This window comes from Eleginops maclovinus, chromosome 6 (assembly GCF_036324505.1).
Source record: "Eleginops maclovinus isolate JMC-PN-2008 ecotype Puerto Natales chromosome 6, JC_Emac_rtc_rv5, whole genome shotgun sequence".
Taxonomy (NCBI): Eukaryota; Metazoa; Chordata; class Actinopteri; order Perciformes; family Eleginopidae; genus Eleginops; species Eleginops maclovinus.
The window spans coordinates 4,964,892-4,981,412 of NC_086354.1; the positions used below are offsets into that span (position 1 = coordinate 4,964,892).

The 16,521-nt window shown below is 41.6% G+C and overlaps 1 protein-coding gene across 4 annotated transcripts in view; it reads right to left on the minus strand.

Annotated features, from left to right (window-relative positions):
- Positions 1–6,051: 6,051 nt before the first annotated feature.
- The window catches only part of tbl1xr1b (TBL1X/Y related 1b), a 31,978-nt gene continuing 21,508 nt past the window's right edge, over positions 6,052–16,521 (minus strand). For 3 of the 4 annotated variants that reach the window (XM_063886501.1, XM_063886499.1, XM_063886500.1), the window contains exons 10-16: positions 15,919–15,979; positions 15,055–15,176; positions 13,402–13,476; positions 13,142–13,269; positions 10,218–10,383; positions 10,026–10,127; positions 6,052–8,473 (exon numbers count right to left, since the gene is read on the minus strand). In XM_063886501.1, coding sequence (XP_063742571.1) covers positions 8,447–8,473; positions 10,026–10,127; positions 10,218–10,383; positions 13,142–13,269; positions 13,402–13,476; positions 15,055–15,176; positions 15,919–15,979 — 681 coding nt within the window. In that variant the 3' untranslated portion in view covers positions 6,052–8,446. Of the gene's footprint in view, positions 8,474–10,025; positions 10,128–10,217; positions 10,384–13,137; positions 13,270–13,401; positions 13,477–15,054; positions 15,177–15,918; positions 15,980–16,521 lie in introns of those variants that run through there. The other variant, XM_063886502.1, reaches the window with a different exon arrangement.

Genomic DNA, 16,521 nt, shown 5'->3' on the forward strand with positions numbered 1-16,521 from the left:
TGTGTGCACACTTTCTCACAGACATCTCATTTTTGCGGAACTTGTTTCAGTTGATTGTAATATTTTTTGAAAGATTTATACAATTTTAACATGATGTGCATGGAAAAAGTTTTAGTTGCTGTCATGATTCACGCTCTTGTTCCCTTCCTCTTACAATAATGCACACTTGAGTTTAGCTGAACACTTTTCTGATGATTTCATACTTCAATTAAATCTGTTGTGTAAATTATAAGGATAACTCCCAACTGTTAATAATGTGTATGTATATGTATATACCAACTGTAAGAAGTTCATATTTCTTCAATGCAAAACTCAAGTGGAGCAACTGCTCGGAAGATGTTTTAGGTATTCATATTTCTGTGTCTAACATATCTAGATAAGATAAATTACAACTGCAGGGTTGCACAAAAGAGACTTACCTGTAACTCGATCCAGTGCATTCCTTAAGAACCTTTTTTTTTTAATGTGCAACAGACGACTTGTGATCATTCAAAAACGCTGGAACATTCTCAGGCAGATAATATGACATTTTAAACATAAATAAATAAATAGACAACTTAATTTATTTTAAATACTAACAAGATACAAAAAACATACAGAAACATAATTTTAGAACATACATTTATTTTAGAATCATTTTAGTTTGAATGGCTATTATTGGAATACTACTGAGACTTTTTTTAAAGGGTGCATTGAACTCTTGGTTGGGTTAGTATCACCCTCCAGACACCCCAGTGTTAATGGATACAGATCCATTTGAATAGGAGATGGATGGGACTACTATCAATTCCGTACTATCAATTTAGCTTTATGTGTGGTCAGATATGCAGTGTAGTTTAATTTGAATCAATTCAGCTATTCCAAATTGAAATGCAACAAAAACATCCACTTAGCAAGTAGTGCACCTACTACAAGGCGTCAGAAATGGCTGTCAATTACAAAAATAAAAGCATAGTTAAAACATAGTTTCAGTTAACGTTCTTCCTGCTTTTTCCTAACTGTATTTTCTTTCTGAGATGAGACATTTAATATTTTAATACCTGGCTTTGAAACTATTTTCAGTTTACAGCTCCAATAAAACTCCATAATCTTTTAATTGAAGTCATTTTACTACTGACTTCTCTTTACACTGTTTGGGCTCATTACTATTTTTGTTCACTCATTTTATTTAATTTGATGGTCTGTTTTCTGTTATGATAATCCTGAGTTAATAGTTTAGATATTATAATGTTCAACCCAGTCATATGAAGTGAAGGTTGTTTATCTTTCAAATATGACATTTGAACACTACCCTGAAAATAAACAAAAGACTGGTAGAACTTGTCCTGCAACATGGATGTGTTGATAGAAAAAGTGTGTATGATTTGTTCTGAACTAATGTTGATGGCTACTAAAATAACGAAGGGAGACGTCCGTTCATTTCAGATGTTTACTAAAAATAAAGAACTTAACATATTTACAGCGAGTGGTTGGCTTGAATTGTCAGCATCCTTAACAACATAAAACAATGGCCGCTGTACGACCTACAACACTGCGTATGTGACGTAACACGCACAATGTCCCATGGGTAATGAAGTCCATTTCAAGTCCATTTCCCAATTTAAATGACCTAAAGTCCCTTTTTAATCTAATCCCATATCTGAAACATGAACTGTTATTCTTAACACTTACTTATAAATTGACTAACTTATTAAATGTTGCTTTTAACTATTCCTTTTAAATCATCTGTTCTAAATAAATTCTCTTCCTAACAAATAAATTCACAACATGATTCAGCAATAACACTAAATAGAGGATACGAAAGCGAACCTATAAAGATGTCAATGAAAGCAAAAAAGGTGCCGTTTTAATCTGACATTGCATAAGTTTAAAGCTTGTATAAGGTTTTTAAACCTTTAACAAGTAGTCTAGAGTTAACAACTTCCTTTGTTAAATGTTGAATATTTTGTAGAAAAAAAATCATTTTATTGTCCTATAAAATATATAAATTGAATTGGGAAAGCTGCTGCTTTCCCAATTCAACCCATCATCTCAGTCAGACCCCTCTGCCCCAACTGGGTCACCTCTGTCAACAAGAATAAACCCCCATCAAAACATTCAAAACGGTCCAAATCCAACCTCCGCCCACTCCCCCACTCCTCACATCCAAACTCACAGCAGCATTCCCTTAAACTGGCTTTACTAAACATCCGTTCACTCAACAACAAGGCACTCATTTTAAACGAATTCATCACCGATAATAACCTGGACTTTCTCTGCATTACCGAAACATGGCACAAACATCTGGACTATTTCACACTCAATCAAGCCACCCCCTCTGGATACACATACATTGATCTCCCCCGTCACACCGGAAGAGGTGGTGGTGTAGCCTCAATCCATAAAAACACATACAAAATCACCACCATACCCACCCCTCCCGTTCTATCTTGCGAAAATATTGCTTTCAAACTCTCTGGTCCCGCCCCCCTGGTCATTGCAGTCATTTATCGCCCCCCCAAGCACAACCCATCCTTTCTCTCTGACTTCTCTGACCTTGTCACACAGCTCACATCCACCTCACCCTCAGTTCTTCTCCTCGGAGACTTCAACTTCCATATTGACAATAAAAACTGCAAACATGCCTCTGAATTTCTGGAACTACTGGACTGCCTCAATTTCACTCAACATGTCAACTTCCCCACACACAATCATGGCCACACCCTGGACTTGGTTTGCTCTACCGGGCTCACATTCCAACAACTCTCCAGCATCAACCTCCACATCTCCGATCACCTGGCTATCACCATGGACATCCATCTCCCCACCCCCCTCCCCAAGATCAAACGCACAATATCCTTCAGAAACCTCAAATCCATCTCCCCCCAAGACTTCTCAGCCTCTCTTTCCACCATTCTGTCCACCTACCCTCCCCCGCTGTCCACTGACCCCGTTGACCTCGTTAACTACTACAACAAATCTCTCTCCTCCTGTCTTGATCAACTGGCTCCCATCAAATCCAAATCTGTCACATTCACACACTCTGCCCCCTGGTACAGCCCTGATCTCCGCCACATGAAAACCCGCAAGCGCCAACTCGAACGTCTCCATAAAAAAACCGGTTTAACAGTCCATCTCCAAGCCTACACAGATCACCTTCTACAGTACAAAGCCGCCCTCAACACTGCCCGCTCCGCATACTACTCAAACCTCATTCACACCGGCTCAAACAACCACAAGGCTCTCTTTTCCACTGTTAACAAACTTCTAAACCCCATCGACAACATCTCGAACTCCTTTACCGTAGATAAATGCAATTCTTTCCTCTCATTCTTCCAAACCAAAATTGATACGATCTACAGTTCACTAACCGCCTCCCCCACCCCTCTACCCTCCGCACTCCCATCCACCCCTCTTACCTCCATACCCCTTTCCAAATTCACACTTACCTCCCCGGCCGACCTATCCAGAATCATCTCAACCATGAAAACTTCTACCTGCACATTAGATCCCATCCCATCCTCTCTTGTTAAGTACTGTTTCCCCACCATCGCCCCACTTATTTGCAAAATCATCAACTCCTCCCTCAGCTTTCCCTCCGTTCCCCCTTCACTCAAACTAGCTGCTGTCACCCCCATCATCAAAAAACCCGGTCTAAACCCTGACATCATGAACAATTTCCGGCCCATTTCCAACCTCCCATTTCTGTCAAAAATACTGGAACGCGTCGTTGCCTCTCAAATCAAATCCCACCTCAACAATAATGACCTCTTTGAACAATTTCAATCTGGATTTCGCACCCAACACAGCACCGAAACCGCCCTCCTCAAAATCACAAATGACCTCCTTCTCTCCTCCGACTCCGGCCTACTCTCCATTCTCATCCTCCTTGATCTCTCCGCCGCCTTCGACACCATCAACCATTCTATCCTACTCTCCCGCCTGAAATCCCTTCTCAACATCACCGACACTGCCCTCACCTGGTTACACTCCTACCTCACTGACAGAAAACAGTTCATCTATGTCAACAACTGCTCCTCCACAACTGCTCCCCTGTCCCAAGGCGTCCCCCAGGGTTCTGTGCTTGGTCCTCTCCTCTTCATCGTCTACCTCCTTCCCCTTGGCCAAATCATCCGTCGCCCTGGTATCCATTTCCACTGCTACGCTGACGACATCCAACTATACATTTCAACAAAATCCATCACCCCTGTAACCCACTCCATCCTGTCAAACTGCCTTTCGGAAATTAAAACCTGGATGCAAGAAAACTTTTTACAACTAAACTACGACAAATCTGATATGATCCTCATTGGTCCAAATTCCCTCACCCAAACAGCTCAAGATTTCCACCTCACTGTCAACAACTCCACACTGTCCCCCTCCCCCCTCTGCCGCAACCTTGGTATCATCTTCGACAATAACCTCAGCTTTAACCATCACATCAAACAAGTCACCAAAACAGCCTTCTTTCACCTCAAAAACATCTCCCGCCTCCGCCCGTCACTATCTTTCACTGCCGCCGAAACCCTGATCCACGCCTTCATTACATCCCGCCTCGACTACTGCAACAGCATTTTCTATGGTACAACCTCCAAACTCCTCCATAAACTCCAATACATTCAAAACTCCGCCGCCCGTCTTCTCACCCACACCCGTTCACGCGATCATATCACCCCTGTCCTCCAGAACCTCCACTGGCTCCCCGTCCCTCAGCGTATTCAATTCAAACTCCTCCTTCTCACCCACAAAGCCCTCCACAACCAGGCCCCCTCCTACCTCACTGACCTGCTCCACCACTACACCCCTCCCCGTCACCTCCGCTCCTCTGATGCCAACCTCCTCACTGTCCCTAAAACCAAGCACAGAACCTGGGGAGACAGAGCCTTCTCCGTTGCTGCCCCTACCCTCTGGAATTCCCTCCCCAACCACATCCGTGACTGCAATGACCTCACACTTTTCAAATCACTACTCAAAACACACCTGTTCCACTCTGCCTATAATTCTTAACCACCACTTTTCCTAATTCTGTTTTTGTTCTGTCTGACTGTTGTATTGTGCTGTTCTATTTACAATGTATCTACTTCTCTGCGTTTTCTTGTGTTTCTGTGTTTTTAAATGTATTTTAATTACTTATTTTTCATCTGTAAAGTGTCTTTGAGTGATTGAAAAGCGCTTACAAATAAAATGTATTATTATTATTATTATTATTATTATTATAAACTAGAAGAACTCCGGTCTTGTATCTCTTCTGAGTGCTTTATAATCAAAATGACATTACAAAATGACTGCTAATGTTATGTTATGCACAGTGGAAACAACCACCTCCTCTGCTGCCATAAAAAGAAGTGCTTTAAGTTAAATGCTAACATGCTCACAATGACAAAGCTAAATAGCTCAAAATAACATTTCTAAAATTCTCACAATGAACATGCTCACATCCTGACAAACAGAGTGATACCATACTCACAATAGCAATGCTAACATGCTCATAAGACAATGCTAGATGGATAGATAAGTACTTTACTGATCCTAATTAGGGACATTTTTGCATTGCAGATCAATAAAAATAAAATAGCAATTCAAATGTATAAAATATAAAAACCAAATGAAAATAAATATACAAAATGTACACAAAAAAAAAAGTAAAGTAGGATATTGTATATACATTAAGTGTTTGAGGAATGGAATATTAAATAGAATCTAAATGTGAAATGCAACATAATTATAACACCAAATTCTAAGAAGCTCAAAGAAGCAATGCTAACGTCATAAGATGACAATGCTAATATGCTCATAATTCCAATGCTCACATGCTAACATTGAGAATGCTAACGTGCTAACAGTTACAAAGCTTGCATGATTAGCATGTAAGCAAGCCTGCTAACTTTTGCTTGTTAGCACTAAACACAAAGTACAGCTGAGAATGATGAGCATTTCTTCAGTTTTGGAGCTATTTGGCTTTAAACCAAACTATGAGAAAACAAAAAAGTCGTAAACAGTAGAAAACTGGAGAACTCCTTATAGGAAATGTTGTTAGTGCAGTAGCATGGAAAGTAAAACCAAACACATTGATATTATCAAAATAGATTTTATTCTAGACCTTGAAATCTGAGTGATATTACAACAGTCAGATCAAGAGGCTGCGGACTGCAACCATGTGAGTGAGAGAGAAAGAGAGTACAACATAGTTGAGGGCAAAGACAACACAACAAAAAGAAATCTGCAAATTGGTATTTACATGTTCCGTTTTATAATACATTGACTATTTAATCCAGAATTATTTCTTTATTTTTTTCATTTTGTATGTAGCTACAAATAAATCAGAATTACAAAAGTGTTGAGGAGTACAAAACCTTCAAGGGCTCTCCGACATAGCAAAGATAGAATTAAAGTTAGTACTTTTTGTAGGAACAAAAGATAGCAAACACACTTGAATGCAGTGTAAAAAGCTTATCATCTAAAAACAAAACATTATAAAATACCATTCCACTGTCATAGACATCATTTGAAATAGTGTCTTTGTCGTACAGTTCGATCACAGCCGACTGTAGAAGCAAACTTCAAAATAGTCTTTAGCTTCAGTACAATGTTTTTTTTTTAAAGACTAACATTCTGAGCAAAACCTCTGAAATGTCCGACGATGCGGGTGTGTTTGTCAAGCCGTTAGCTGTTGGTTATGGCTGCGAGATGAAAACCGGAATGCCATGAAGTGGGCCCCGAGGACGCCTTATTTACCCAATGCACACTTTCTGCACCCTTCCACCTCACCTTTAACAGCATTTTATTAGTTGTTTACGATGACTTAAATAAAAACACCTCCCTGTTTCTCAATTTTTTGTCCGAAGGGCAGGAAAGAGAAACACCCTTCAAATAGCTGCTCTTTGTTTTCCTTTTCTATGACTGTTTAATGGTATTTCATAAAAAAAGACACCATTCCTCATGGTTTTGACCCTTGGTGATGCACAGTGACATCACACTATAGTTGAATATCTGCAAATCTACCCTTAACGTAGTGGCATACAAAGAGTCCCATGTGATAGCACAGATATATATTTATATATATATATATATATATGTTATATGAAGATCATATGTCTGCTTTTTAACAACAAGCACAGACTTGCCTCAAGAGGCCAACTCTGAAACTACAAACAGAAAGCGCCGTCTGTCCGTGCATAGGCCGGAACGCAGCGTAGATTGTGTGTGTGTTGATTCTTAGCAAGGGCAAACCATGGCCTGGATTGTAGTGTGTACTTGCTGGAAAAGAAAGCTATCAGAGTGAAAGAGACTTTTTAAGCGAAACCACTGATCGATGTGTTAAACTGATGCAACAAGCAAAGGAAACGTTACAACGGCCTAGTCGGATTATCATTTAGCATTGTTAGCAGGAAGCCAATAATTAATTAAGCGTGATTAAAACTGTTAATTGTTTGCGTCGCATAGAGTCGACAAAGGTCTGATTTCCACAGATCCCAGAATCTGAAGCGATGGCAAAGAGCAAGCTCTTCCTGTGCCACGTTACCTCACTACTGACACATAAGCTCGGCCGCCGTCTATCCGTAAGATCCGGGACAGAAACCTGATGCTGGACGCACATGGGTGTTGGGTGACATGTTGTTACAAAGATAATCTTTCAGCCTAAAAGGTTTTGAATTCTTTAGAGCTATACATATTAACCTGATGAATTGTGAACACCTGAAAACCATTTCTGAGGTTAGCAAAAACAAAGGACGGTTCAGCCTTTGATTAACTGCTTTATACTTTGTGTTAAAAAAAAATGGATTGGATAAAAAATAGTCGACAGAATTAAAAACATTGTCACTTTCTAAGCTATACATCTGCATTTGTTTGCCAATAAGTGAATGAATGGATCTCCCAATGAAAAGCTTTTTAATAAACACCGGCTGTAAAAAGACTAATACTTTCAACCCCCCGCCCCACCCCTCTTCTCTCCCCCCCCCCCACATGGAATATAAAACCCGCAGGTAGCAGTAAAATCATAATTCAAAACAACGACACCATCTGATGACATATGCAATATGCACACGCCGGCAGAGAACAAAACATCGTTCAGGTACAAAGGATAAAAAGATGAAAGCGAGGGGAGTCCTGTTTTGGGGGGGTGAGGGTTGTGTCCGTCAAAACAGAAAGCGAGGGGAGTCCTGTTTTGGGGGGGGGGGGTGAGGGTTGTGTCCGTCAAAACAGACAAATGTTTGTTTGCTGGACGTCTGAGAGCGGCACAGCTGTCCGTGCAGACCTAACAACTGTATGTGTCCAAGGTGGGGTCTTCGTGTGTACATATGAGGGGGGGAGGGTAGGGGTGGGGGTGGGGGGGGGCTCCATTTGGCTGTGATGGCGGGCCATGGCATATGATGGGACTACAGCAGTGTGGCGGACAGGCAGGAACACTCAGTCATTTTGGCTATGTACACATTCGTAGTCGGTCCATGGCTCCCCCTGACACGTGTCATTTCCTCAGGTCTAATACGCAAACCTGGAAAAAAAACAACAGGAAGCAAAGACAGTCAGGACAAAAGGCTACTTCCTGTTTCAGTAAATGCCATGTCAGGTGTCTCACTGGCGCCGGCAGGATGTATGTTTCATTACTCATAAGCAGGGATGGGATGGGGACTTTAAAAATGAATTCCGTTATGTCTATACTGGAAAATGTAAACAAATCTAAGAATTGCAAAACAAAGTAATCTAAACTGAATCATTTGTGTTCAGGATTAACTCAATAACTGATGCAATGCAAATAAATGCATTGAGATGGCTTTTACTCAAGTGTATAATCTGAGACAACAGAAGAAAGGACAGGATGATTAGCTATGGTTTATCCAAGACTTCTGAAGTGTTGTAATGTGTGTCTCCAAGCCTGCTCATCAACAACTTACAGGGATAATTCTAAATCCTTTCCTGTCTTATTCTTAACTCATGTTTCTTTGAATTTGTAACTTTTTCTTCTCCACAGTGCAGGGATTGCAAATTGAGAAAAGTGTTGATGAAGTGAAGTTAATGGCTGCTGTGTTTTAACAAAACCAACTCATTTATCCAGTCCTATGCTCACTGCTTCACAAACGCATGCATTTTCACTAAAACCACACATTTTAGTACATAGCCACATAAACAGTCTGCTAGGTGCGGAGCTGCACTGCTCGTCTGTGCAAGCGTTTTATATACTGTAGCAATAAAAAGCTGTTTGTTTGTTTTGTTTTTGTCTTTGTAAAGTAGTCAGAAAACAACTGGAAAAATGAAACTAAGATCCTACTGCACAAATTGTGAGAGTTTGTGGATGGGTATCATGATATGGTTTTTGTGAAACACCACCCTCATTCAGTTCAGATTTTTGATCATCTGTGCACCTTCGGGGCTTGTCAAGAGGATAAGATAACACGTGGGGAGAAACAGATGTAGATATGATCAGTTTGTGGGCGAGTACTCCGTTATTGAGCAATACCTGTTTCTCTTTCATGGTTGCACCTGGCATACTTGTGATGTACATTTTTGTCACATCGGATGAAATAATTCTAAGCCAATCAGGGTGCTTATAGCGTTAGTTGGCTGAAATCCAGAAGGGTTGTCAGGTCTCTTTAGCTCTGCAGTAGTAGAGCAGCTACTCAGCCGCAGAAGCCGTGCTTCCAGAGCGCTTCCTCTCTGACCTCAGCCTCTCGGTTCGGCTGAGTGCAATTGATAATTTGCCTAAGTTGCCTAAATGAGTTTTCTTACCTATTTTCAGAACTGGATTCAAACCCAAAAAGGGTTTTTATCCAGAGCAGCTGTTGATAGCGTTAGGCTGCTGGTTATGAACAACCTTTAAATGGGTTCGGTTTCTTTACACAGCAGTCTGCGTTATTTTATCAATCTCAGGTGCTGAAGTCCTTGACACCACATGACCTGGGACAAGCAGTAAAGGTTCCACCCGGAGCTTTTATGGGGTCGGCCTACCTAGGTCAACCTTTACGAACACTCCCTTCCTGGGTCAGTGGTCTGCTTAGGAAGATGTCAGTAGAGGTTGAAGTGTGTGTGAGCTTTCAGTAACAACTCACCGATCCATCTGACGCGCTGGCTCCTACTTTGTCGCCTGTGGCGTTCCAGCACACCTCGAAGATCCCTCCTGTCCCCCGGTAGCTGTGCACTAAAGCCCCCGTCTGCAGAAACACACACACATCAGCAAACCGCATCCTATTTTTCCTTGTTAATAATGTGCATGTTGTTGAAATGAGAGCCTTATCCCTGACCTGTGTGTTCCAGATGTGCACACACTTGTCGAAGGAGCCGCTGGCGAGGTGCCGGCCGTCCGGGCTGAAGGCCACGCTGTAGACGGGCTCCTGGTGGCGGGTCAGTGTGTGGATACACACCCCGCGCTCCACGTCCCACAGGCGCACTGTGGAGTCAAACGATGCACTGCAGAGAGGGAACAACAGAGGAGTGAGGTGTGTGTCGCAGGAATATGGACTGCGATGTGTGACACGTGAGGAACATCACGCACAACACACTTGAAATGCTGGATCTCATTTAAAGGGAAACTACTTCATTAGTAGCGTTATTTGGGGTAATTCATTTGATGTATTAATGTTCTCCTATCTGAGGCAATATCTGAGCCTCTCCCCATAACTGCTTTTGTTAAACGATAAATATCATTTAGGAAATAATTGAGTTTTTATATTTATAATTATGGACAGGGTTCCTGCAGGTTTCACCTACTAAATCTGAAGACCTTTTTAAGACCACTTTGAATAGAAGTTAAGACCTTTTTCACGGTAAGTCCAGGTCCAGCTGCTTGGTTTTGGTCGTTTGGTTCAAACTGTCATCGAACATCAGAACAAATGGACCGTTGTTTATTTTAGAGACGAGGTCTCTCTTGATGTGCGGTGCTAAACCAAATTTCATGATGTATGCCATTTTGTCACCACCACATGCAAACGTTGCACTAAATTTGATGTTTTCCAACCAAATACGCTTGAACTTACACTTCCCCATATTTATTTGTTTCTCACTGCTGCTAGCTGAAGCTTGGTTGCTAGGTTACTAGCTGGGTGTTCTCTGATAAGGGTCCGGGTGATGCAAAGTTAGGGATTACTGGCAGTGTTGTAGTCATATCATTATGCCTCGAGTCCAAGTCCAGCTTCAAGTCTCCAGTGTTCAAGTCCGAGTCATTAAACATATTTAAAAGGCGGGTCCGAGTCGATTCCACTACTCATCCAAGTCAAGTCCGAGTCGAGTCCCTATTGATCAAGTCCAGGCACACACACATACACACACGATAGCAGAGCGAACAGGTACAGGAGGCGTAGAGCGAGGAGATCATTGTCTACTAGTTAATCGATCGCGGATAGCGTCGTGCTCGCGGACGGGTAAAAAAACTACACCTGGGCGGCCGTTAATATGCCTGGGCGGCCGTTAATATGCCTGGGCGGCCGTTAATATGCCTGGGCGGCCGTTAATATGCCTGGGCGGCCCGCCCAATTAAAGCCTATGTGTGGGAAACCCTGTGTTGTTAAACTTCAAAAAAACATAACTGTGGTCCCGCAGCTCATAGGCGTGTCCTAATGGCGGGCGCTATGAACTTTCATATGCATTGAAAGGGTGAATAAGAGAGCTTGACACACACATCATTCACAAAGATGTATGCGCCAAGCTCTATTATTGGCCCCCTAACTCCGGCTGTGAATCACGTAGGATCTCGCGGGAGAATGCATCAGAAAGAAGAGAGTCTACCAACTCCGGCAACATTTCTACGCCGCATTATGGCATAAATGTTAATAGAAACATATCGAAAACGTTGCAAAAAGGCGCCGGCGTGTTTGTCGACCTCAGGGTTTTAATGACAAAGTCGAATCCTTTCGAGTCATCGCAAGTCCGAATGCACGAGTCTAAATCCGACTTCAAGTCATTAGTGCTCAAGTCCGAGCCAAGTCACGAGTCTCTAACTGTAGCTCACGAGTCGGACTCCTGGACTCGAGTACTACAACACTGATTACTGGTTCCATGTTGATTTATAATTGATATTGGGGGGACTGACAGGGTATTACCGTACTGGTTACTTTGCAGCCCGGACATTCCCCCAAAACACATTTAGATGTGATCACAACACAGAAGTACCTTTCAAATCCCATCATTTTTAAGACATTCTAAATCATATTTAAGACCTTTCTTATGTTTTTGATCATATTTAAGACTTTTTAAGGCCTTATGTATGAAAATGTATGAAGCTGTCCGTGTGGGAAGCAGTCATTTCCTCTGAAACTCTGACAGATACTTCAGTCTCTGAGCAATATGTCATGGACGGCATAGTGAGTTTGTTTATTCCCGGCTCAGGTGCACAGGCCTTTAAGGGCTGCTCTGGTGTAAGACCCACTGTGGTGTGGCTGACCGAGCCGAGCCACAGAGGCATCTAGTATAGGTGCAGCTGGAGCCTCAGAGCGTGCAGGCTGGTGACTCCGCAACCACACTCTGCAGATGTTATCAAGGCAAGTGGAAACTCAATATTATATTAGCAGGCAAAGAATAACTTAGTGCTCTGTGGTTCACGGTATTAGACAGATTGATCATTTTTTATTTCATTATTATTGAAAGTGCATTGAATTATTGTGGTAAGATTTCTTATGGTACCAAACCAAAGTCTTTTTCTAAGTTTGTTAAAATACAGCTGTGGAAAAAATTAAGAGACCACTTCAAAATGATCAGTTTTTTGGTTTGACTATTTATAGGTTTGAGGAAAACATTTTTTTGTTTTATTATATAGACTTTTGACAACATTTCTCTGTTGGAATTCAACAGACACTGGAATGGCTGCCTTACATGTAGAGATAAAGGGTTAAGAGATCCAGAGCTGTATATATGATTAGTATGCTGCGATGTCTCCGCAGCACCACATTACCTTATAAAGAAATATATTTGACCATATTCATAGACCCTAACAAATACTGTGCTTCCTGCAATTTGAATATTGCACTTGTCCATTATGGGATTTCATTAAAGCTAGATTAATTGTTCTACACTATGCAACAGCAGTGAGCTCAGCGGACATTTTCTTTTCATTGAGTTTGTCTTGATATCCTGATATCTCCTCAGAACTATTCAAAATATATATTATTTTTAGAAAGCTGCCTATTTAGGAACATTAGACTCCCTGCATGTGATCGCTGCTTTGCGCTCTCACCTGGCAAGCATGAGGTTGGCGCTGGGGTTGTTGGTCCCGGGGCCTGTGGGGCTCCACTTGATGGTGTAGATCTCCTTACTGTGAGCCTGGAGGTCATGGACACACGAGTCCTGCTTCATACTCCAGATCTATACCAGAGAAGAAGAAACAGGCCGTTAGCAGGGATTCATCACCACATTCTATCTGTCATTTGTCTGATTATGGCTCATTAAAGTTCTCATCTAAGCCACAAAGTAAATCTGCACGTTGTGTGGACTGACCTTCAGCGTCATGTCGTCTGAGCAGGATGCCAGCAGGCTGCCAGTGGGATCCCACTTGATGGCGTTCACCTCGTTCTACATTTAGAAGATGAGAGATAGAAAAAAATATTTGAATATCTGACTGACATACAAAGGCAACAAGATAAATAATATACCTGGTATAGCAATACTTCCATACCACATCATTTCAAAATATGACAGATGCTCAAAGTCACCTTAGAGGCAATTATAAACAGACAACAAATCAATAAAATAAAAGTCAGATTAAAATCGTGGAATAAAACCACAATCACACATTAAAAGCCAGTCTGGAGAGGTGAGTGCGAGTTTCTTGAAGGTGGTCAGGTCAGTGCAGTCTCTGATGGGTTGTGGGGGTGAGTTCCAGGGGGAGGGGGCAGCGATAGTAAACAGTTGTATGTTAGAGTTGTGAATGAATGCTCTTAATGGATATTTGAAGGTGTTGTAATTATTAGTGTGTTACCTACAGAACTGTGTTTAACTGCTGAAGATGGGGTCAGTAGCAAAACGTATTCCAGCCAGACAAAAGAAAGGCTTACCTTTAAAATGAGATCCTTAACTGAGGCCGTTATCTATGCTCTCTTTTAAAGCCACCAAACTCCATAGAGAAAAATATTAGGTTGAAATTGCAGAGCACAGGAGCTGCTGGTGTTTTGCTGGCTGGATTGGTTGGTTTGTTTGTGTATTTGTTTGCTTAGTTAGTAATTGTTGGATTTAGAGGCAATAAATGATTAACCTCCTGCTCCAAACATAGCGCTGTTTACTAAAAGAATTATAATACAAAGTGAACAAAGCAAGGCGAATACAACGTTTAAAGGTTTACTTGTAAGCTCTTCACCTGGACTCAGCCAACTCCGACGTGGGCTCCCTTTTAAGCAGTTTTTATTAAGTTTCAGGTTGTACAACATGATCACGTATTATCTGGTGTGAGTGGGTGTAGGGATGTGAGTAGAGATGATTCTTTGTCCTTATCTTCACAAATACAAGACACAAAATAGAGGAAGCAGAACTGGCTTGTGTCCTATGCAGACTACATGGGTATTGTTCTATAGCTAGTGGAAAACTACTGGCAGTTGGTTAATACAGTAATGGAGAGTAAATGCATTAACAATAATATGGAAAACAATAACATGACAGTCACACTGGACTACAAAGTGAATCAGTATTTACACAATGATTATATTCTTAATTTCCCTAACAGTAATCAAACAACAACACAAACTAACCATCTATTTGAAGCAGCAGCACAAAAGTAACTTCCGTATTAAGCGTGTTAAAATGACTTCAGCTCCTCTTAAGAAAGGGCCCTCTTGTTTCACGGCAAAACAGTTAAATATTCTAAAGGTAGGTAGGCCTTTTTTTGTTTAAGGGTGGCTAAACTACATTTGGCTGCAATAAACACTACTGTATTTCTTACACCGACTTTGGATAAGCACCTCACACCCTTAAGGTGCATTCATTATTTTAAACCAGCAGCTAAAGTTAGTGCCAGAGTTCCTATTAGCTATGCAACAATGCGTAAAGAACAGAGTGTGTGTGGCCAGTGGAGGGTGTGTGTGTGTGTGTGTGTGTGTGTGTGTGTGTGTGTGTGTGTGTGTTCTCCTCCCTAGGAGAGATCAACATGTCCTGTCTCACCGTGTGTCCCTGGAAAGTCTTGACAGGTCTGTCCTGACCCAGCTTACACACATGGATGCACATGTCTGTGCTGCAGGAGGCGAACGTGTTGTTGCTCTGCCAGTCCACGTCCAGAGCAGGTGCTGTGGGGAGGCACAAACTGAGCTTAGAGGCACGGGGCGTGAGGAGAGGAAATGAATATGACGCTAAGACAATCGAGTGCTGCAGCGATTACATATTTTTGTGACCGGCCTGAATGTGAGCATTGCAAGCGCTCCCTCGATTGGTTTTTGGAAGGTTACAGAAAATAACATCTGTGGCAAACACACATTTATGACACTTACTCATAAGGTTCAGCAGGACTATCTCCACATTTTGACACCACTTTGTGAATTTTGAAGCATAAAAGCAATCGGCAGGAGTAAATACCCTATAAATACCTGGCTATAAGTAGACTACATGATGGTCACATGACTTCCCGTCAGCACCGCTAAGCTGAAGGCAGTTAATGTTGAGCTGATTTGTTGAGTACTCTCATTTAGTCACTTGTTAGCAACCTTTATTTTTATGACACACAGAAACTTCAGACACCCAGGAACCAAACCTGAAAACCACAGACCTTATTTTGGGAAACTAACCAGAAACAAGTGCCACACACAATACATTTATCTTGCCACATTTGAATCGGATCATTCACTAGTAACCTACTCTTTAAACAAAAACAAGCTTTCTGCACATTTATTTAATGGTCACTTTAGCACTCCAACATAGCAAACAGTGTTAAAACACAGAGCTGTGTGCAAAATGTGTACGACAAGTTGGGTTGAGTGTGGCAGAAATACATATCAGTCACAATGTGTGCAAAGAAAGCTTCCTGTCACTCACCGGAGTGGAAAGGGAATTGTTGCTTGGCCTCTCCCGTATGTGCGTCCCAAATTATTGTAGTCTGTGTGAAGGAAGACATTTTTATTACTTAGACCAAACTAGTATTGAGCACGTTTACACACACTCAGTTTACCTGAATAATGTGAAGGAAGAGATACAATAAAGTTCATACATCACACACACAGGTTTTCACTCCACCAAAACAGGGGATTGAAATGTATCCTGGAGGTGACAATGGGTATGCTGTTCTTCTTCTGTACATTAGATGGCAGTGTTGTCATTTTGTGACATGACGGGATTATGTTCATTGAGGAGGTGCACCGGGCTGACATGCAGGTATAAAAATGACTTTAATTTTTATGTTGTGACGGTGGGAGTTAAAAAGATATAAGTGTGTTACATCAGATGTTGCAGAAGAGCCAAAACTTTGTTTTATTTGTATTTTCTGAATCGGCTGCATTAAAAGTAGGGGCTCTGTGAGAGAAAAGGCAGGGAGCAGCACTTTTGATTTGGCGGAAAATAAGTCTCCTAATGGGAAACGATTGTTAAACAAAAAACATAAAGAGTGCTGAAGTACGCTGAGGGTTGGATGGTCAAACTAAC